Source organism: Ambystoma mexicanum, chromosome 4p (assembly GCF_040938575.1).
Source record: "Ambystoma mexicanum isolate Mex_15411 chromosome 4p, UKY_AmexF1_1, whole genome shotgun sequence".
NCBI classification, from domain to species: Eukaryota; Metazoa; Chordata; class Amphibia; order Caudata; family Ambystomatidae; genus Ambystoma; species Ambystoma mexicanum.
In genome coordinates, this window is record NC_090927.1 from 99,802,165 (window position 1) to 99,824,527 (window position 22,363).

Genomic DNA, 22,363 nt, shown 5'->3' on the forward strand with positions numbered 1-22,363 from the left:
GTGTGTCTGGGCCAGAGCTCTGTCTAGGCGGACCCAGTCCACTAATAGTCTAGGTGTGTCTGGGTCAGAGCTCTAGCTAGCCAGACCCAGTCCACTAATAGTCTAGGTGTGTCTGGGTCGGAGCTCTAACTAGGCAGCCCCAGTCCACTAATAGTCTAGGTGTGTCTGGGTCAGAGCTCTAGCTAGGCAGACCCAGTCCACTAATAATCTAGGTGTGTCTGGGCCAGAACTCTAACTAGGCAGCCCCGGTCCACTAATAGTCTAGGTGTGTCTTGGACAGAGCTCTGTCTAGGCGGACCCAGTCCACTAATAGTCTAGGTGTGTCTGGGACAGAGCTCTAGGTAGGCAGACCCAGTCCACTAATAATCTAAGAGTGTCTGGGCCAGAGCTCTAGCTAGGCAGCCCCAGTCCACACATGTTCTAGGTGTGTCTGGGCCAGAGCTCTAACTAGGCAGCCCCAGTCCACTAATAGTCTAGGTGTGTCTGGGCCAGAGCTCTAGCTAGGCGGACCCAGTCCACTAATAGTCTAGGTGTGTCTGGGCCAGAGCTCTAGCTAGGCGGACCCAGTCCACTAATAGTCTAGGTGTGTCTGGGCCAGAGCTCTAGCTAGACGGACCCAGTCCACTAATAGTCTAGGTGTGTCTGGGACAGAGCTCTAACTATGCAGCCCCAGTCCACTAATAGTCTAGATGTATCTGGGCCAGAGCTCTAGCTAGGCAGCCCCAGTCCACAAATGTTCTAGGTGTGTCTGGGCAAGAGCTCTAACTAGGCAGCCCCAGTCCACTACTAGTCTAGGTGTGTCTGGGTCAGGGCTCTAAGTAGGCAGACCCAGTCCACAAATGTTCTAGGTGTGTCTGGGTCAGAGCTCTAAATATGCAGACCCATTCCATTCATTTTCTAGGTGTTTCTGGGCACTAAGCAGATCCATCACTAATAGTCTAGGTGTGTCTGGGCCACAGCTCTGTCTAGGCAGCCCCAGTCCACTAATAGTCTAAGTGTGTCTGGGTCAGAGCTCTAACTAGGCAGCCCCAGTCCATTAATAGTCTAGGTGTGTCTGGGCCAGAGCTCTAGCTAGGCGGACCCAGTCCACTAATAGTCTAGGTGTGTCTGGGCCAGAGCTCTAGCTAGGCGGACCCAGTCCACTAATAGTCTAGGTGGGTCTGGAACAGAGCTCTAACTAGGCAGCCCCAGTCCACTAATAGTCTAGATGTGTCTGGGCCAGAGCTCTAGCTAGGCAGCCCCAGTCCACAAATGTTCTAGGTGTGTCTGGGCAAGAGCTCTAACTAGGCAGCCCCAGTCCACTACTAGTCTAGGTGTGTCTGGGTCAGGGCTCTAAGTAGGCAGACCCAGTCCACAAATGTTCTAGGTGTGTCTGGGTCAGAGCTCTAAATAGGCAGACCCATTCCATTCATTTTTTAGGTGTTTCTGGGCACTAAGCAGATCCATCACTAATAGTCTAGGTGTGTCTGGGCCAGAGCTCTGTCTAGGCAGCCCCAGTCCACTAATAGTCTAGGTGTGTCTGGGCCAGAGCTCTAACTAGGCAGCCCCAGTCCACAAATAGTGTAGGTGTGTCTGGGTCAGAGCTCTAACTAGGCAGCCCCGGTCCACTAATAGTCTAGGTGTGTCTGGGTCAGAGCTCTAACTAGGCAGCCCCGGTCCACTAATAGTCTAGGTGTGTCTGGGCCAGAGCTCTGTCTAGGCGGACCCAGTCCACTAATAGTCTAGGTGTGTCTGGGTCAGAGCTCTAGCTAGCCAGACCCAGTCCACTAATAGTCTAGGTGTGTCTGGGTCGGAGCTCTAACTAGGCAGCCCCAGTCCACTAATAGTCTAGGTGTGTCTGGGTCAGAGCTCTAGCTAGGCAGACCCAGTCCACTAATAATCTAGGTGTGTCTGGGCCAGAACTCTAACTAGGCAGCCCCGGTCCACTAATAGTCTAGGTGTGTCTGGGCAAGAGCTCTGTCTAGGCGGACCCAGTCCACTAATAGTCTAGGTGTGTCTGGGTCAGAGCTCTAGCTAGCCAGACCCAGTCCACTAATAGTCTAGGTGTGTCTGGGTCGGAGCTCTAACTAGGCAGCCCCAGTCCACTAATAGTCTAGGTGTGTCTGGGTCAGAGCTCTAGCTAGGCAGACCCAGTCCACTAATAATCTAGGTGTGTCTGGGCCAGAACTCTAACTAGGCAGCCCCGGTCCACTAATAGTCTAGGTGTGTCTTGGACAGAGCTCTGTCTAGGCGGACCCAGTCCACTAATAGTCTAGGTGTGTCTGGGACAGAGCTCTAGGTAGGCAGACCCAGTCCACTAATAATCTAAGAGTGTCTGGGCCAGAGCTCTAGCTAGGCAGCCCCAGTCCACACATGTTCTAGGTGTGTCTGGGCCAGAGCTCTAACTAGGCAGCCCCAGTCCACTAATAGTCTAGGTGTGTCTGGGCCAGAGCTCTAGCTAGGCGGACCCAGTCCACTAATAGTCTAGGTCTGTCTGGGCCAGAGCTCTAGCTAGGCGGACCCAGTCCACTAATAGTCTAGGTGTGTCTGGGCCAGAGCTCTAGCTAGACGGACCCAGTCCACTAATAGTCTAGGTGTGTCTGGGACAGAGCTCTAACTAGGCAGCCCCAGTCCACTAATAGTCTAGATGTATCTGGGCCAGAGCTCTAGCTAGGCAGCCCCAGTCCACAAATGTTCTAGGTGTGTCTGGGCAAGAGCTCTAACTAGGCAGCCCCAGTCCACTACTAGTCTAGGTGTGTCTGGGTCAGGGCTCTAAGTAGGCAGACCCAGTCCACAAATGTTCTAGGTGTGTCTGGGTCAGAGCTCTAAATAGGCAGACCCATTCCATTCATTTTTTAGGTGTTTCTGGGCACTAAGCAGATCCATCACTAATAGTCTAGGTGTGTCTGGGCCAGAGCTCTGTCTAGGCAGCCCCAGTCCACTAATAGTCTAGGTGTGTCTGGGTCAGAGCTCTAACTAGGCAGCCCCAGTCCATTAATAGTCTAGGTGTGTCTGGGTCAGAGCTCTGACTAGGCAGCCCCAGTCCACTAATAGTCTAGGTGTGTCTGGGCCAGAGCTCTAACTAGGCAGCCCCAGTCCACAAATAGTGTAGGTGTGTCTGGGTCAGAGCTCTAACTAGGCAGCCCCGGTCCACTAATAGTCTAGGTGTGTCTGGGCCAGAGCTCTGTCTAGGCGGACCCAGTCCACTAATAGTCTAGGTGTGTCTGGGTCAGAGCTCTAGCTAGCCAGACCCAGTCCACTAATAGTCTAGGTGTGTCTGGGTCGGAGCTCTAACTAGGCAGCCCCAGTCCACTAATAGTCTAGGTGTGTCTGGGTCAGAGCTCTAGCTAGGCAGACCCAGTCCACTAATAATCTAGGTGTGTCTGGGCCAGAACTCTAACTAGGCAGCCCCGGTCCACTAATAGTCTAGGTGTGTCTTGGACAGAGCTCTGTCTAGGCGGACCCAGTCCACTAATAGTCTAGGTGTGTCTGGGACAGAGCTCTAGGTAGGCAGACCCAGTCCACTAATAATCTAAGAGTGTCTGGGCCAGAGCTCTAGCTAGGCAGCCCCAGTCCACACATGTTCTAGGTGTGTCTGGGCCAGAGCTCTAACTAGGCAGCCCCAGTCCACTAATAGTCTAGGTGTGTCTGGGCCAGAGCTCTAGCTAGGCGGACCCAGTCCACTAATAGTCTAGGTGTGTCTGGGCCAGAGCTCTAGCTAGGCGGACCCAGTCCACTAATAGTCTAGGTGTGTCTGGGCCAGAGCTCTAGCTAGACGGACCCAGTCCACTAATAGTCTAGGTGTGTCTGGGACAGAGCTCTAACTAGGCAGCCCCAGTCCACTAATAGTCTAGATATATCTGGGCCAGAGCTCTAGCTAGGCAGCCCCAGTCCACAAATGTTCTAGGTGTGTCTGGGCAAGAGCTCTAACTAGGCAGCCCCAGTCCACTACTAGTCTAGGTGTGTCTGGGTCAGGGCTCTAAGTAGGCAGACCCAGTCCACAAATGTTCTAGGTGTGTCTGGGTCAGAGCTCTAAATAGGCAGACCCATTCCACTCATTTTCTAGGTGTTTCTGGGCACTAAGCAGATCCACTAATAGTCTAGGAGTCTGGGCCAGAGCTCTGTCTAGGCAGCCCCAGTCCACTAATAGTCTAGGTGTTTCTGGGTCAGAGCTCTAACTAGGCAGCCCCAGTCCACTAATAGCCTAGATGTGTCTGGATCAGAGCTCTAACTAGGCAGCCCCAGTCCACTAATAGTCTAGGTGTGTCTGGTTCAGGGCTGTGTCTAGGCAGCCCCAGTCCACAAATAGTCTAGGTGTGTCTGTGTCAGAGCTCTAACTAGGCAGCCTCAGTCCACAAATAGTCTAGGTGTGTCTGGGCCAGAGCTCTGTCTAGGCAGACCAAGTCCACTAATAGTCTAGGTTTGTCCGGGCCAGAGCTCTGTCTAGGCGGACCCAGTCCACTAATAGTCTAGGTGTGTCTGAGTCAGAGCTCTAGCTAGGCAGACCCAGTCCACTAATAATCTAGGTGTGTCTGGGCCAGAGTTCTAGCTAGGCAGCCCTAGTCCACCAATAGTCTAGGTGTGTCTGGGGAAGGGCTCTAAATAGGCAGACCCATTCCACTCATTTTCCAGGTGTTTCTGGGCACTAAGCAGATCCATCACTAATAGTCTAGGTGTGTCTGGGCCAGAGCTCTGTCTACACAGCCCTAGTCCACTAATAGTCTAGGTGTGTCTGGGTCCGAGCTCTAATTAGGAAGACCCAGTCCACTAATAGTCTAGGTGTGTCTGGGTCAGAGCTCTAATTAGGAAGACCCAGTCCACTAATAGTCTGGGTGTGTCTGGGCCAGAGCTCTAGCTAGGCAGCCCCAGTCCACTAATAGTCTGGGTGTGTCTGGGTCAGGGCTCTGTCTAGACAGCCCCAGTCCACAAATGTTCTAGGTGTGTCTGGGTCAGAGCTCTTTCTAGGCAGACGCATTCCACTAATAGTCTAGGTGTGTCTGGGCAAGAGCTCTGTCTAGGCGGACCCAGTCCACTAATAGTCTTGGTGTGTCTGGGTCAGAGGTCTAACTAGGAGGACCCAGTCCACTAATAGTCTAGGTGTGTCTGGGCCAGAGCTCTGTCTAGGCGGACCCAGTCCACTAATAGTCTAGGTGTGTCTGGGCCAGAGCTCTAGCTAGGCGGACCCAGTCCACTAATAGTCTAGGTGTGTCTGGGCCAGAGCTCTAGCTAGGCAGCCCCAGTCCACTACTAGTCTAGGTGTGTCTGGGTCAGGGCTCTAAGTAGGCAGACCCAGTCCACAAATGTTCTAGGTGTGTCTGGGTCAGAGCTCTAAATAGGCAGACCCATTCCATTCATTTTCTAGGTGTTTCTGGGCACTAAGCAGATCCATCATTAATAGTCTAGGTGTGTCTGGGCCAGAGCTCTGTCTAGGCAGCCCCAGTCCACTAATAGTCTAGGTGTGTCTGGGTCAGAGCTCTAACTAGGCAGCCCCAGTCCATTAATAGTCTAGGTGTGTCTGGGTCAGAGCTCTGACTAGGCAGCCCCAGTCCACTAATAGTCTAGGTGTGTCTGGGTCAGAGCTCTAACTAGGCAGCCCCAGTCCACAAATAGTGTAGGTGTGTCTGGGTCAGAGCTCTAACTAGGCAGCCCCGGTCCACTAATAGTCTAGGTGTGTCTGGGTCAGAGCTCTAATTAGGAAGACCCAGTCCACTAATTGTCTGGGTGTGTCTGGGCCAGAGCTCTAGCTAGGCAGCCCCAGTCCACTAATAGTCTGGGTGTGTCTGGGTCAGGGCTCTGTCTAGACAGCCCCAGTCCACAAATGTTCTAGGTGTGTCTGGGTCAGAGCTCTTTCTAGGCAGACGCATTCCACTAATAGTCTAGGTGTGTCTGGGCAAGAGCTCTGTCTAGGCGGACCCAGTCCACTAATAGTCTTGGTGTGTCTGGGTCAGAGGTCTAACTAGGAGGACCCAGTCCACTAATAGTCTAGGTTTGTCTGGGCCAGAGCTCTGTCTAGGCGGACCCAGTCCACTAATAGTCTAGGTGTGTCTGGGCCAGAGCTCTAGCTAGGCGGACCCAGTCCACTAATAGTCTAGGTGTGTCTGGGCCAGAGCTCTAGCTAGGCAGCCCCAGTCCACTACTAGTCTAGGTGTGTCTGGGTCAGGGCTCTAAGTAGGCAGACCCAGTCCACAAATGTTCTAGGTGTGTCTGGGTGAGCGCTCTAAATAGGCAGACCCATTCCATTCATTTTCTAGGTGTTTCTGGGCACTAAGCATATCCATCATTAATAGTCTAGGTGTGTCTGGGCCAGAGCTCTGTCTAGGCAGCCCCAGTCCATTAATAGTCTAGGTGTGTCTGGGTCAGAGCTCTAACTAGGCAGCCCCAGTCCATTAATAGTCTAGGTGTGTCTGGGTCAGAGCTCTGACTAGGCAGCCCCAGTCCACTAATAGTCTAGGTGTGTCTGGGTCAGAGCTCTAACTAGGCAGCCCCAGTCCACAAATAGTGTAGGTGTGTCTGGGTCAGAGCTCTAACTAGGCAGCCCCGGTCCACTAATAGTCTAGGTGTGTCTGGGCCAGAGCTCTGTCTAGGCGGACCCAGTCCACTAATAGTCTAGGTGTGTCTGGGTCAGAGCTCTAGCTAGCCAGACCCAGTCCACTAATAGTCTAGGTGTGTCTGGGCCGGAGCTCTAACTAGGCAGCCCCAGTCCACTAATAGTCTAGGTGTGTCTGGGCCAGAGCTCTAGCTAGGCAGCCCCAGTCCACTAATGTTCTAGGTGTGTCTGGGTCAGGGCTCTAAATAGGCAGACCCATTCCACTCATTTTCTAGGTGTTTCTGGGCACTAAGCAGATCCACTAATAGTCTAGGGGTGTCTGGGCCAGAGCTCTGTCTAGGCGGACCCAGTCCACTAATAGTCTAGGTGTGTCTGGGCCAGAGCTCTAGCTAGGCGGACCCAGTCCACTAATAGTCTAGGTGTGTCTGGGCCAGAGCTCTAGCTAGGCGGACCCAGTCCACTAATAGTCTAGGTGTGTCTGGGACAGAGCTCTAACTAGGCAGCCCCAGTCCACTACTAGTCTAGGTGTGTCTGGGTCAGAGCTCTGACTAGGCAGCCCCAGTCCACTACTAGTCTAGGTGTGTCTGGGTCAGGGCTCTAAGTAGGTAGACCCAGTCCACAAATGTTCTAGGTGTGTCTGGGTCAGAGCTCTAACTAGGCAGCCCCAGTCCACTACTAGTCTAGGTGTGTCTGGGTCAGGGCTCTAAGTAGGCAGACCCATTCCATTCATTTTCTAGGTGTTTCTGGGCACTAAGCAGATCCATCACTAATAGTCTAGGTGTGTCTGGGTCAGAGCTCTAACTAGGCAGCCCCAGTCAATTAATAGTCTAGGTGTGTCTGGGTCAGAGCTCTGACTAGGCAGCCCCTGTCCACAAATAGTGTAGGTGTGTCTGGGTCAGAGCTCTAACTAGGCAGCCCCGGTCCACTAATAGTCTAGGTGTGTCTGGGTCAGAGCTCTAGCTAGCCAGACCCAGTCCACTAATAGTCTAGGTGTGTCTGGGTCGGAGCTCTAACTAGGCAGCCCCAGTCCACTAATAGTCTAGGTGTGTCTGGGTCAGAGCTCTAGCTAGGCAGACCCAGTCCACTAATAATCTAGGTGTGTCTGGGCCAGAACTCTAACTAGGCAGCCCGGTCCACTAATAGTCTAGGTGTGTCTTGGACAGAGCTCTGTCTAGGCGGACCCAGTCCACTAATAGTCTAGGTGTGTCTGGGACAGAGCTCTAGGTAGGCAGACCCAGTCCACTAATAATCTAAGAGTGTCTGGGCCAGAGCTCTAGCTAGGCAGCCCCAGTCCACACATGTTCTAGGTGTGTCTGGGCCAGAGCTCTAACTAGGCAGCCCCAGTCCACTAATAGTCTAGGTGTGTCTGGGCCAGAGCTCTAGCTAGGCGGACCCAGTCCACTAATAGTCTAGGTGTGTCTGGGCCAGAGCTCTAGCTAGGCGGACCCAGTCCACTAATTGTCTAGGTGTGTCTGGGCCAGAGCTCTAGCTAGGCGGACCCAGTCCACTAATAGTCTAGGTGTGTCTGGGACAGAGCTCTAACTAGGCAGCCCCAGTCCACTAATAGTCTAGATGTATCTGGGCCAGAGCTCTAGCTAGGCAGCCCCAGTCCACAAATGTTCTAGGTGTGTCTGGGCAAGAGCTCTAACTAGGCAGCCCCAGTCCACTACTAGTCTAGGTGTGTCTGGGTCAGGGCTCTAAGTAGGCAGACCCAGTCCACAAATGTTCTAGGTGTGTCTGGGTCAGAGCTCTAAATATGCAGACCCATTCCATTCATTTTCTAGGTGTTTCTGGGCACTAAGCAGATCCATCACTAATAGTCTAGGTGTGTCTGGGCCACAGCTCTGTCTAGGCAGCCCCAGTCCACTAATAGTCTAAGTGTGTCTGGGTCAGAGCTCTAACTAGGCAGCCCCAGTCCATTAATAGTCTAGGTGTGTCTGGGTCAGAGCTCTGACTAGGCAGCCCCAGTCCACTAATAGTCTAGGTGTGTCTGGGTCAGAGCTCTAACTAGGCAGCCCCAGTCCACAAATAGTCTAGGTGTGTCTGGGTCAGAGCTCTAACTAGGCAGCTTCGGTCCACTAATAGTCTAGGTGTGTCTGGGCCAGAGCTCTGTCTAGGCGGACCCAGTCCACTAATAGTCTAGGTGTGTCTGGGTCAGAGCTCTAGCTAGCCAGACCCAGTCCACTAATAGTCTAGGTGTGTCTGGGTAGGAGCTCTAACTAGGCAGCCCCAGTCCACTAATAGTCTAGGTGTGTCTGGGTCAGAGCTCTAGCTAGGCAGACCCAGTCCACTAATAATCTGGGTGTGTCTGGGCCAGAGCTCTAACTAGGCAGCCCCGGTCCACTAATAGTCTAGGTGTGTCTTGGACAGAGCTCTGTCTAGGCGGACCCAGTCCACTAATAGTCTAGGTGTGTCTGGGTCAGAGCTCTAGCTAGCCAGACCCAGTCCACTAATAGTCTAGGTGTGTCTGGGTCAGAGCTCTAACTAGGCAGCCCCAGTCCACTAATAGTCTAGGTGTGTCTGGGTCAGGGCTCTAAGTAGGCAGACCCAGTCCACAAATGTTCTAGGTGTGTCTGGGTCAGAGCTCTAAATAGGCAGACCCATTCCACTCATTTTCTAGGTGTTTCTGGGCACTAAGCAGATCCACTAATAGTCTAGGAGTCTGGGCCAGAGCTCTGTCTAGGCAGCCCCAGTCCACTAATAGTCTAGATGTGTCTGGATCAGAGCTCTAACTAGGCAGCCCCAGTCCACTAATAGTCTAGGTGTGTCTGGTTCAGGGCTGTGTCTAGGCAGCCCCAGTCCACAAATAGTCTAGGTGTGTCTGTGTCAGAGCTCTAACTAGGCAGCCTCAGTCCACAAATAGTCTAGGTGTGTCTGGGCCAGAGCTCTGTCTAGGCAGACCAAGTCCACTAATAGTCTAGGTTTGTCCGGGCCAGAGCTCTGTCTAGGCAGACCCAGTCCACTAATAGTCTAGGTGTGTCTGAGTCAGAGCTCTAGCTAGGCAGACCCAGTCCACTAATAATCTAGGTGTGTCTGGGCCAGAGTTCTAGCTAGGCAGCCCTAGTCCACCAATAGTCTAGGTGTGTCTGGGGAAGGGCTCTAAATAGGCAGACCCATTCCACTCATTTTCCAGGTGTTTCTGGGCACTAAGCAGATCCATCACTAATAGTCTAGGTGTGTCTGGGCCAGAGCTCTGTCTACACAGCCCTAGTCCACTAATATTCTAGGTGTGTCTGGGTCCGAGCTCTAATTAGGAAGACCCAGTCCACTAATAGTCTAGGTGTGTCTGGGTCAGAGCTCTAATTAGGAAGACCCAGTCCACTAATAGTCTGGGTGTGTCTGGGCCAGAGCTCTAGCTAGGCAGCCCCAGTCCACTAATAGTCTGGGTGTGTCTGGGTCAGGGCTCTGTCTAGACAGCCCCAGTCCACAAATGTTCTAGGTGTGTCTGGGTCAGAGCTCTTTCTAGGCAGACGCATTCCACTAAAAGTCTAGGTGTGTCTGGGCAAGAGCTCTGTCTAGGCGGACCCAGTCCACTAATAGTCTTGGTGTGTCTGGGTCAGAGGTCTAACTAGGAGGACCCAGTCCACTAATAGTCTAGGTGTGTCTGGGCCAGAGCTCTGTCTAGGCGGACCCAGTCCACTAATAGTCTAGGTGTGTCTGGGCCAGAGCTCTAGCTAGGCGGACCCAGTCCACTAATAGTCTAGGTGTGTCTGGGCCAGAGCTCTAGCTAGGCAGCCCCAGTCCACTACTAGTCTAGGTGTGTCTGGGTCAGGGCTCTAAGTAGGCAGACCCAGTCCACAAATGTTCTAGGTGTGTCTGGGTCAGAGCTCTAAATAGGCAGACCCATTCCATTCATTTTCTAGGTGTTTCTGGGCACTAAGCAGATCCATCATTAATAGTCTAGGTGTGTCTGGGCCAGAGCTCTGTCTAGGCAGCCCCAGTCCACTAATAGTCTAGGTGTGTCTAGGTCAGAGCTCTAACTAGGCAGCCCCAGTCCATTAATAGTCTAGGTGTGTCTGGGTCAGAGCTCTAACTAGGCAGCCCCAGTCCACAAATAGTGTAGGTGTGTCTGGGTCAGAGCTCTAACTAGGCAGCCCCGGTCCACTAATAGTCTAGGTGTGTCTGGGCCAGAGCTCTGTCTAGGCGGACCCAGTCCACTAATAGTCTAGGTGTGTCTGGGTCAGAGCTCTAGCTAGCCAGACCCAGTCCACTAATAGTCTAGGTGTGTCTGGGCCGGAGCTCTAACTAGGCAGCCCCAGTCCACTAATAGTCTAGGTGTGTCTGGGCCAGAGCTCTAGCTAGGCAGCCCCAGTCCACTAATGTTCTAGGTGTGTCTGGGTCAGGGCTCTAAATAGGCAGACCCATTCCACTCATTTTCTAGGTGTTTCTGGGCACTAAGCAGATCCACTAATAGTCTAGGGGTGTCTGGGCCAGAGCTCTGTCTAGGCGGACCCAGTCCACTAATAGTCTAGGTGTGTCTGGGCCAGAGCTCTAACTAGGCAGCCCCAGTCCACTACTAGTCTAGGTGTGTCTGGGTCAGAGCTCTGACTAGGCAGCCCCAGTCCACTACTAGTCTAGGTGTGTCTGGGTCAGGGCTCTAAGTAGGCAGACCCAGTCCACAAATGTTCTAGGTGTGTCTGGGTCAGAGCTCTAACTAGGCAGCCCCAGTCCACTACTAGTCTAGGTGTGTCTGGGTCAGGGCTCTAAGTAGGCAGACCCATTCCATTCATTTTCTGGGTGTTTCTGGGCACTAAGCAGATCCATCACTAATAGTCTAGGTGTGTCTGGGTCAGAGCTCTAACTAGGCAGCCCCAGTCCATTAATAGTCTAGGTGTGTCTGGGTCAGAGCTCTGACTAGGCAGCCCCAGTCCACAAATAGTGTAGGTGTGTCTGGGTCAGAGCTCTAACTAGGCAGCCCCGGTCCACTAATAGTCTAGGTGTGTCTGGGCCAGAGCTCTGTCTAGGCGGACCCAGTCCACAAATAGTCTAGGTGTGTCTGGGTCAGAGCTCTAACTAGGCAGCTTCGGTCCACTAATAGACTAGGTGTGTCTGGGCCAGAGCTCTGTCTAGGCGGACCCAGTCCACTAATAGTCTAGGTGTGTCTGGGTCAGAGCTCTAGCTAGCCAGACCCAGTCCACTAATAGTCTAGGTGTGTCTGGGTCGGAGCTCTAACTAGGCAGCCCCAGCCCACTAATAGTCTAGGTGTGTCTGGGTCAGAGCTCTAGCTAGGCGGACCCAGTCCACTAATAATCTGGGTGTGTCTGGGCCAGAGCTCTAACTAGGCAGCCCCGGTCCACTAATAGTCTAGGTGTGTCTTGGACAGAGCTCTGTCTAGGCGGACCCAGTCCACTAATAGTCTAGGTGTGTCTGGGTCAGAGCTCTAGCTAGCCAGACCCAGTCCACTAATAGTCTAGGTGTGTCTGGGTCAGAGCTCTAACTAGGCAGCCCCAGTCCACTAATAGTCTAGGTGTGTCTGGGTCAGGGCTCTAAGTAGGCAGACCCAGTCCACAAATGTTCTAGGTGTGTCTGGGTCAGAGCTCTAAATAGGCAGACCCATTCCACTCATTTTCTAGGTGTTTCTGGGCACTAAGCAGATCCACTAATAGTCTAGGAGTCTGGGCCAGAGCTCTGTCTAGGCAGCCCCAGTCCACTAATAGTCTAGGTGTTTCTGGGTCAGAGCTCTAACTAGGCAGCCCCAGTCCACTAATAGCCTAGATGTGTCTGGATCAGAGCTCTAACTAGGCAGCCCCAGTCCACTAATAGTCTAGGTGTGTCTGGTTCAGGGCTGTGTCTAGGCAGCCCCAGTCCACAAATAGTCTAGGTGTGTCTGTGTCAGAGCTCTAACTAGGCAGCCTCAGTCCACAAATAGTCTAGGTGTGTCTGGGCCAGAGCTCTGTCTAGGCAGACCAAGTCCACTAATAGTCTAGGTTTGTCCGGGCCAGAGCTCTGTCTAGGCGGACCCAGTCCACTAATAGTCTAGGTGTGTCTGAGTCAGAGCTCTAGCTAGGCAGACCCAGTCCACTAATAATCTAGGTGTGTCTGGGCCAGAGTTCTAGCTAGGCAGCCCTAGTCCACCAATAGTCTAGGTGTGTCTGGGGAAGGGCTCTAAATAGGCAGACCCATTCCACTCATTTTCCAGGTGTTTCTGGGCACTAAGCAGATCCATCACTAATAGTCTAGGTGTGTCTGGGCCAGAGCTCTGTCTACACAGCCCTAGTCCACTAATATTCTAGGTGTGTCTGGGTCCGAGCTCTAATTAGGAAGACCCAGTCCACTAATAGTCTAGGTGTGTCTGGGTCAGAGCTCTAATTAGGAAGACCCAGTCCACTAATAGTCTGGGTGTGTCTGGGCCAGAGCTCTAGCTAGGCAGCCCCAGTCCACTAATAGTCTGGGTGTGTCTGGGTCAGGGCTCTGTCTAGACAGCCCCAGTCCACAAATGTTCTAGGTGTGTCTGGGTCAGAGCTCTTTCTAGGCAGACGCATTCCACTAATAGTCTAGGTGTGTCTGGGCAAGAGCTCTGTCTAGGCGGACCCAGTCCACTAATAGTCTTGGTGTGTCTGGGTCAGAGGTCTAACTAGGAGGACCCAGTCCACTAATAGTCTAGGTGTGTCTGGGCCAGAGCTCTGTCTAGGCGGACCCAGTCCACTAATAGTCTAGGTGTGTCTGGGCCAGAGCTCTAGCTAGGCGGACCCAGTCCACTAATAGTCTAGGTGTGTCTGGGCCAGAGCTCTAGCTAGGCAGCCCCAGTCCACTACTAGTCTAGGTGTGTCTGGGTCAGGGCTCTAAGTAGGCAGACCCAGTCCACAAATGTTCTAGGTGTGTCTGGGTCAGAGCTCTAAATAGGCAGACCCATTCCATTCATTTTCTAGGTGTTTCTGGGCACTAAGCAGATCCATCATTAATAGTCTAGGTGTGTCTGGGCCAGAGCTCTGTCTAGGCAGCCCCAGTCCACTAATAGTCTAGGTGTGTCTGGGTCAGAGCTCTAACTAGGCAGCCCCAGTCCATTAATAGTCTAGGTGTGTCTGGGTCAGAGCTCTGACTAGGCAGCCCCAGTCCACTAATAGTCTAGGTGTGTCTGGGTCAGAGCTCTAACTAGGCAGCCCCAGTCCACAAATAGTGTAGGTGTGTCTGGGTCAGAGCTCTAACTAGGCAGCCCCGGTCCACTAATAGTCTAGGTGTGTCTGGGCCAGAGCTCTGTCTAGGCGGACCCAGTCCACTAATAGTCTAGGTGTGTCTGGGTCAGAGCTCTAGCTAGCCAGACCCAGTCCACTAATAGTCTAGGTGTGTCTGGGCCGGAGCTCTAACTAGGCAGCCCCAGTCCACTAATAGTCTAGGTGTGTCTGGGCCAGAGCTCTAGCTAGGCAGCCCCAGTCCACTAATGTTCTAGGTGTGTCTGGGTCAGGGCTCTAAATAGGCAGACCCATTCCACTCATTTTCTAGGTGTTTCTTTGCACTAAGCAGATCCACTAATAGTCTAGGGGTGTCTGGGCCAGAGCTCTGTCTAGGCGGACCCAGTCCACTAATAGTCTAGGTGTGTCTGGGGCAGAGCTCTAGCTAGGCGGACCCAGTCCACTAATAGTCTAGGTGTGTCTGGGCCAGAGCTCTAGCTAGGCGGACCCAGTCCACTAATAGTCTAGGTGTGTCTGGGACAGAGCTCTAACTAGGCAGCCCCAGTCCACTACTAGTCTAGGTGTGTCTGGGTCAGAGCTCTGACTAGGCAGCCCCAGTCCACTACTAGTCTAGGTGTGTCTGGGTCAGGGCTCTAAGTAGGCAGACCCAGTCCACAAATGTTCTAGGTGTGTCTGGGTCAGAGCTCTAACTAGGCAGCCCCAGTCCACTACTAGTCTAGGTGTGTCTGGGTCAGGGCTCTAAGTAGGCAGACCCATTCCATTCATTTTCTAGGTGTTTCTGGGCACTAAGCAGATCCATCACTAATAGTCTAGGTGTGTCTGGGTCAGAGCTCTAAATAGGCAGCCCCAGTCCATTAATAGTCTAGGTGTGTCTGGGTCAGAGCTCTGACTAGGCAGCCCCAGTCCACAAATAGTGTAGGTGTGTCTGGGTCAGAGCTCTAACTAGGCAGCCCCGGTCCACTAATAGTCTAGGTGTGTCTGGGCCAGAGCTCTGTCTAGGCGGACCCAGTCCACTAATAGTCTAGGTGTGTCTGGGTCAGAGCTCTAACTAGGCAGCCCCGGTCCACTAATGGAAGGACTTCTTTAGTAAGTGGAATTAAAGGCGGGCGCTTTCCTTCATGGCATTAATCAGTGGGCCAAGGGATAGCTACACCATCAGCATTGCATGCCCATCCCTAATGAATTCAAAGTCCAGGAGCACACTTCCCCATGAATGACCTAAAGTGGCCTTTCATCCATGTAATGCATTCCTATCTCCCTTTCCCTGCCCCATTATGCGACTTTGTGAGTTGCCCGATAGTTGGAAATGCACAGGTGGGCACGTGCATGCTGAACTCACAATTCACCACGACGGTTCTTACAAAAAAAGGAAAGATACTTTTTAACCCATGAGCAAAGAGATAGAAATGCATGTGGGAGCAAAATAGTCTAACCGCTTCTATCACAATTGAAATGAAATGCAGAGAAGGGCAAGAAATAACTCTTCTACCTATTTTGCAGTCTCCTGCGCCTGCTGCGAACTGCTGAAACCGGTGTGACATTTACGGTTCACAAGCCTGCGTCCCAGCAGCAGCCTGTGACCTGCCAGGTTGCACAAAGCTTGGCAGCTAAGTAACCCGACCTCCGCTCATCTACCTTCAACCTTCTGCGAGTGAGACAGTTCCCCAAGCAGAGATTTGGAGGGGGAGCCTGATCCTCAGCAGGTGCCTCCCTCTGGAATAGCCTCCCTGCCCCCTCTGTCTTGAGCCTGATCTTCTTAAGTTCCGGAAACACCTCAAGAACTTCCTCTTCTCCTCTTCCTTCTCTCTCCCTCTTCCCTGCTAACCCAGCTCTCTGCTCTTTCCTCTCTCCCTCCTCTTCCTTACAGCTTTGCTGACTGGCCGCCTGGTGTACCTCAGACCCTCACAGGTGCCGGGCACCTCCGCCAGTCCTCTCATCGCACTTGCCTCAGGGCCCTACACCCCACCCACCCTTACTGTACTGGGAAATTACCCTAGAGAGTGGCTGTCACTGCACTTACCCAAGCCTCTACCGGCTGGGTGCACTTGGACCTCCCCCCCCCGTGACCGTTTGTGCACTTGCACGATCCGAATGCACCATGCCTGAAGATCGTCTGTCTGTTCTCCCCTTTCTTCACCCCTAAACGCACTTGGTAAAAACTGCAGAAACTGCAGAAACGCCCATTTGCTGTATCTCAACTGTTAAATATATTACATGTACTCACTCTGCCTGTGCAGACTATTATTGACTAGAGAATTTCAAGGGCTGTGAGCGACCGTTGCTATTTCCCCATGTTCCCACCCTCCTTGAGCGCTTTTTAACACTTGTCTGCGTATAGGCGCTTTATAAATAAACATTACCAATTTTCTAAAAGGGACTGGAACCTGCTATCTCAGCTTTTCACGCAAACCTCTGTGACGCGCACCAACCACGCATCTGCTATCAACTGCCACTGGAACCCGCGTTCTGCGGTTTACACACAGGGCCTCATTACAACTCAGGCGGTAAGGGTTTTACGGCGGCGTAAACAGCGCCGACCCTTACCGCCTGAGTATGAGGTCCCTTAGCGCCATGGAGGTTTTAACACCTGCTTTTAGCAGGTGTTAAAATCCATGGCGCTAAGGGACCATGGAGTTAATTACGCCACCGTAATTTACGGTGGCGTAATTAACGCCTTCCCCACTCCCATTATGCCCTATGGGGCAAAATGGGAATGGGGAAGGGTAAATGGGTAAATGGGGATTTACCGCCCCGCCAAGGTTGGAATGGGGCGGTAAATCCGCCAACCACCATGGCGTAAACGTAGTTTACGCCATGGTGGTAAAGTCAAGGCCCAGGCGGTAACTTACCGCCTGGGTCGTAATGAGGCCCACAGTCTCTGAAGCTGGCGAATAACCCCTCCCCAGTTGTGTTACTGGAATTTGCCTCAGTGTCCTGCAGGTTACACACTCATCTCTGCGACGAACCCTGTCACCATCTATTAGGCCCCTCCCCCAGTTACAAAGGGTGCATCGCTTTAGTCACTCCCTTAATCCATCTCTTCATGTTGCTTTATGGCTGCCAGATGTTTTCACTCCTTCTAAAACATGCTTGAATACACTTCATTACTGCTCTTTGCTACCCTCATCTATACACTGTTTCCAACCCAAAGTATCCCCCAGACCTGAACTGTAAGCTTGTTGTACGTATTTAGTATCTTTCCACTCATCAGCACACATGCATTAAACCGGTGCCTGAGTATGGATGCCCGTTGTCCCAGCCGTGCATGGTTCTGCCTTTGTAGCGAGTGAGGAAGTTCTTGATCATAGTTTAACCCATGTGTCTCGTCTTGCAGCCGTGATCGCCCTTTTCTGCCGACAATATGACATCATCAAAGACAACGATTCCAACAACAACAAGGAGAAGACCAAGCCATCGTCGGAGCAAAGCACGCCGGAGCGGCCGACGGGGGGCTTGCTGCGCAAGCAGGTGACTAGATCCTGTGATAGCCGATGGGAAAGTGCGCTACAGCGGGGACAGGAACAGAAATCATTTTCTTGAAGGCTGCTTTTATTGAAAAAAAGATGTATGGTGTATATACCATTGATTCGAATCGGTATTTGTTCTAGAGGGAGTTAGAAAAAAGGCCCGCGTTCCAAAATTCTGAAAACGTATTTAAACATCACACAAGAACAGACATAAAACATTTGTTAAGATTGAGGAACACCACACTGGAAGATTTATAACAAATGATTTCCTTCAAGGGGATGTGGGAGACAAGGGGCAGTGGAATGAAAGGGTTTTGGTAACTGGGAGGGAGGGTAAGAGGAGCAGAAAACCAGGGGTCTCATACAGGAAAGGCACCCCAGGAAATCCCCAGAGATCCCTGTAGGCAGATAGTCCACCACTGTTCATGGTCTGGGGAGGGGAGTATCCGTGGCAAGGTTTGCAGATGGTAGTCTGGTTCCTCTCAACATCCCAAAGCGACAGCTAGTTGACCTGCGAAGATAATTGGCGAAACCTTTAGGAGGAATCAGAGTTGATAATAGATTTGGGAATGTCTCAAATGGTAAATCCTTCCCTGCAGTCACACAGCATACAGATTGTAAAGCAAATGCCAACATTTAAATATGCAAATAGGAGTATTGTCTGCCCAAGAGTCTGGTTGTCCATCTCAGTTATCCACCTTATTGAAGGTCAGTGTGTAGAAATTGCTCTCAAACACCGAATCGGGAGGTGGCAACACATTCTTATTTCGTAGTTTTGCAGTACAGCATTCACTGAGGCGAATATACAACAATCCTCAACATGTGTCCGGGCCAACATCTGCCCTTTGACCACTGCTTGTTGGCCGCCTGTGGCATCAAACGCACCGACCACATCTCACAGGCTAGGCGTGATGCCCACTGGCTTCCAATCAAGCCGCGGATTGAATTCAAAATCTTGACGATTTCTCACCGCCGCAGTCACAACGCTGCACCCAGCTACCTACCTCAGCCAACGCCTCCCCAGAAAGACCAAGAAGCGCAGCCTACCACCCTCTTCTGCCCTTGCTCTTGTCACCCCCAGATTTAACAAGACGCGAGCTGGAGGTTCCCGTTTCCTGGTCATCGCCCCCACTCTGTGGAGCACCTTCCCGGGTGCCTATCTAAGCCTAGAACCTGTTTTTCATCCTTTCACTTTTACTCCGTTCTTGTACTAGCGCCGTGATACCTCCGGGTTCGGACGCTGCCAACAAATGAAATAAATAAATAAATATGAGTCAATGTATAATAGGCCAGGAGTCTCAGACAGGAAATGGATCGTCTTGGTCTAGGCAAGTGAGGGGAGTGGCATGGAACACTGCACACCATGCACACATTAGTGTCCCCAGGAGGACCCTATGGGATATATGGGAAACCCAGCCGCTAGTCACGGCCTGCTGGTGCACTCTTCTACACGCACCCTTATACATATCAATGCCTAATGCATCCCAGCGATGCGAAAAGGACCCAACGGCAAATGCAGGGAGGGACTCGCTGTGGTGTTCTGGGCATATTTGTAACTATACAATCAAATCATGTGAGGGGTGCAAAGTGGATTTCGGGGTGGGCGAGAATGAGAGAATGCAGGCAATGGACCTCGCCAATATATCAGAGCCATCAACACATTTGATACATTCGTTGTGGCTGATCTTGCTCCTGGCCACGACATATAGATTGTCATACAAGATGCCACTGGGGTAAGGGATTGGAGGGGGCCGGGGTTTCCCCTCCACACATCCACACATCTATTGATGGCCAAATAGATTAAAAGAAAAAAAAACATTCAATGGTTTTGCATTCGAACAAATCTCTACGATCATATCACATAGAACCTTCTGGAACTGTCCATTGGATCGCTGGAAAAGACGCAAGTGGTGTTGTGTATGCTCTACACACATGGTTCACATAGAACCTTCTGGAACTTTCCATAGAATCGCTAGATGAGAAAGGGTCTGCTTGGAACAGTTGTCAGGAGTTTGGGTTACCCAATCAGAGTCTCTGAACTTTTATGGTTCTGGCCATACAGTACGTAACACCAGCAAAAAGGCAATAGGAAAGGCAGACAGGAAATTGATATGGCACCCGACTATGGCCACGAAGATGGTCATAATAGGGGAGTGGAAGTTGAAAAATAAGCCCACATTCAATACCTGGAGCTAAAAAAGAGGCAGACATCTTGGACAGGGAGCAAGACACAAATTCCTTGAGTGGCCGGCAATAGTTTGTGGCAATGTGGTGGACTTTACTGGGCAACCTGGCTGAAGGGAATGCAGGACTGTGTAGAGCCCAATAAGGTGGCGAGTATGGGACATTCTCACTTCCGGTCTTCAATGCTTTCCAATGGAGATTAGAATGTCCCAATGCTGTGGAAAGGGTTAACATGAAGGGGAGACTGCAGGGTTGATGGGGATGGTGCAAAGTAAGGGGATTGGGAGACATGCTGCCCCATTGGGAGACATGCTGCCCCTTTGGGAGACATGCTGCCCCTTTGGCACACTGATGGGAAGGGTACAAAGTAAGGGGATTGGGAGACATGCTGCCCCCTTGGCACACTGATGGGAAGGTGTACAATGTAAGGGGATTGGGAGACATGCTGCCCCCTTGGCACACTGATGGGAAGGGTACAAAGTAAGGGGATTGGGAGACATGCTGCCCCTTTGGCACACTGATGGGAAGGTGTACAAAGTAAGGGGATTGGGAGACATGCTGCCCCTTTGGGAGACATGCTGCCCCTTTGGCACACTGATGGGAAGGGTACAAAGTAAGGGAATTGAGAGACATGCTGCCCCTTTGGCACACCGATGGGAAGGGTACAAAGTTAGGGGATTGGGAGACATGCTGCCCCTTTGGGACACTGATGGGAAGGGTACAAAGTAAGGGGAGTGGGAGACATGCTGCCACCTTGGGTGACATGCTGCCCCTTTGGCACATTGATGGCAAGGGTACAAAGTAAGGGGATTGGGAGACATGCTGCCCCTTTGGCACACTGATGGCAAGGGTACAAAGTAAGGGGATTGGGAGACATGCTGCTCCTTTGGCACACTGATGGCAAGGGTACAAAGTAAGGGGATTGGGAGACATGCTGCCCCTTTGGCACACTGATGGGAAGGTGTACAAAGTAAGGGGATTGGGAGACATGCTGCCCCTTTGGGAGACATGCTGCCCCTTTGGCACACTGATGGCAAGGGTACAAAGTAAGGGGATTGGGAGACATGCTGCCCCTTTGGCACACTGATGGGAAGGTGTACAAAGTAAGGGGATTGGGAGACATGCTGCCCCTTTGGGACACTGATGGGAAGGGTACAAAGTAAGGGGATTGGGAGACATGCTGCCCCCCTGGGAGACATGCTGCCCCTTTGGCACACTGATTTCAAGGGTACAAAGTAAGGGGATTGGGAGACATGCTGCCCCTTTGGCACACTGATGGCAAGGGTACAAAGTAAGGGGATTGGGAGACATGCTGCCCCTTTGGCACACTGATGGCAAGGGTACAAAGTAAGGGGATTGGGAGACATGCTGCCCCTTTGGCACACTGATGGCAAGGGTACAAAGTAAGGGGATTGGGAGACATGCTGCCCCTTTGGCACATTGATGGGAAGGGTACAAAGTAAGGGAATTGAGAGACATGCTGCCCCTTTGGCACACCGATGGGAAGGGTACAAAGTTAGGGGATTGGGAGACATGCTGCCCCTTTGGGACACTGATGGGAAGGGTACAAAGTAAGGGGATTGGGAGACATGCTGCCCCCTTGGGAGAAATGCTGCCCCTTTGGCACACTGATGGCAAGGGTACAAAGTAAGGGGATTGGGAGACATGCTGCCCCTTTGGCACACTGATGGCAAGGGTACAAAGTAAGGGGATTGGGAGACATGCTGCCCCTTTAGCACACTGAGAAGATGGGCTCTAGTGCAACCGGTATCCAGTGATTCCATCGAATATAAAGCATTTTAATGACAAAGCATTAAAAAATGCATCGAAAAAAAAGCATTGAATGCATTTCTTTCAAAAGTAAAGGTTTTATTTTAATTATAATGGGTATTAAGGGGTATAAAAACGGGAAACGGGCATTGAGGGGTGACCCCCATAAAAACATTTTTAAAAAATGCATTCGATGCTTTTTATTTCATTGCTTTTCTTTAGATGCTAAGGCATTCGATGCTTTGGCATTCGATGCAATCACTATAAACCGTGCAACCAGGTGAGAAGGGTAAATCTCGGGTGGGATTTTGGAGGGTGAGGCAATTCCCACAGACAACTGGTAAGGGTGGAAATACTAAGAGGGAAATCTGGAGACTTGATGATTCTGTATAAAAATGCTCGTAAATAGGAAAGTATTTTGAACAAATATTTGGGGGAAATGTATTTAAACAAGAACAACAGATTAAAACATATGGTTCTAGGATAATGCCCTATTATTGGGCAGGATAGCACCACACTGCTGCAGAGTGGGTAGAGCAAACCATCAGTGAACCAACTAGCTGAACACATGCCACCTAACATTGAAGTATCGCCATTCCAGAGAGTTTCCATGGAGTATCCCACCTCTCTATCTCACAGTCCTGCTTTCTCTATCTTACTTACACTGTAGCTACTTCTAGATGTCCCGTTCTCTATCCTTTACTTACATTGTGTCTTCTTCTAGATGTCCCTTTCTCTGTCCGTTACTTTCACTGTGTCTTCTTCTAGATGTCCTTTTCTCTATCCTTGACTTTGTCTTCTTCTAGATGTCCCTTTCTATATCCTTTACTTTCTTCTTATAGATGTCCCTTTCTCTGTCCTTCACTTTTAATTCTTTTAGATGTCCCTTTCTCTATCATTTACTTTCACTGCGTCATCTTCTAGATGTCCTTTTCTCTACCCTCTACTTTCATGGTGTCTTCTGCTAAATGTTCTTTTATCTATCCTTTACTTTCACTGTGTCTTCTTCTAGATGTCACATTCTCTATCCTTTACTTTCACTTTGTCTTCTTCTAGATGTCACATTCTCTATCCTTTACTTTCACTGTGTCTTCTTCTAGATATCGCTTTTCCTATCCTTTGCTTTCACTGTGTCTTTTTCTAGATGTCCCTTTCTCTATCCTTAACTTTGTCTTTTTCTAGATGTCCTTTTCTCTATCCCTTACTTTCACTGTGTCTTCTTTTAGATGTCCGTCTCTTTATCCTTTACTTTTACTGTATCTTCTTCTAAATGTCACATTCTCAAT

At 51.2% G+C, this 22,363-nt stretch overlaps 1 protein-coding gene across 4 annotated transcripts in view; it reads left to right on the forward strand.

Annotated features, from left to right (window-relative positions):
• Window positions 1-22,363, forward strand: part of FNDC4 (fibronectin type III domain containing 4) — a 761,063-nt gene that overhangs the window by 716,381 nt on the left and 22,319 nt on the right. For all 4 annotated transcript variants that reach the window (XM_069605448.1, XM_069605449.1, XM_069605450.1 and 1 more), the window contains one exon: window positions 16,991-17,124. In XM_069605448.1, the coding sequence (XP_069461549.1) occupies window positions 16,991-17,124 (134 nt within the window). The remainder of the gene's footprint in view (window positions 1-16,990; window positions 17,125-22,363) is intronic.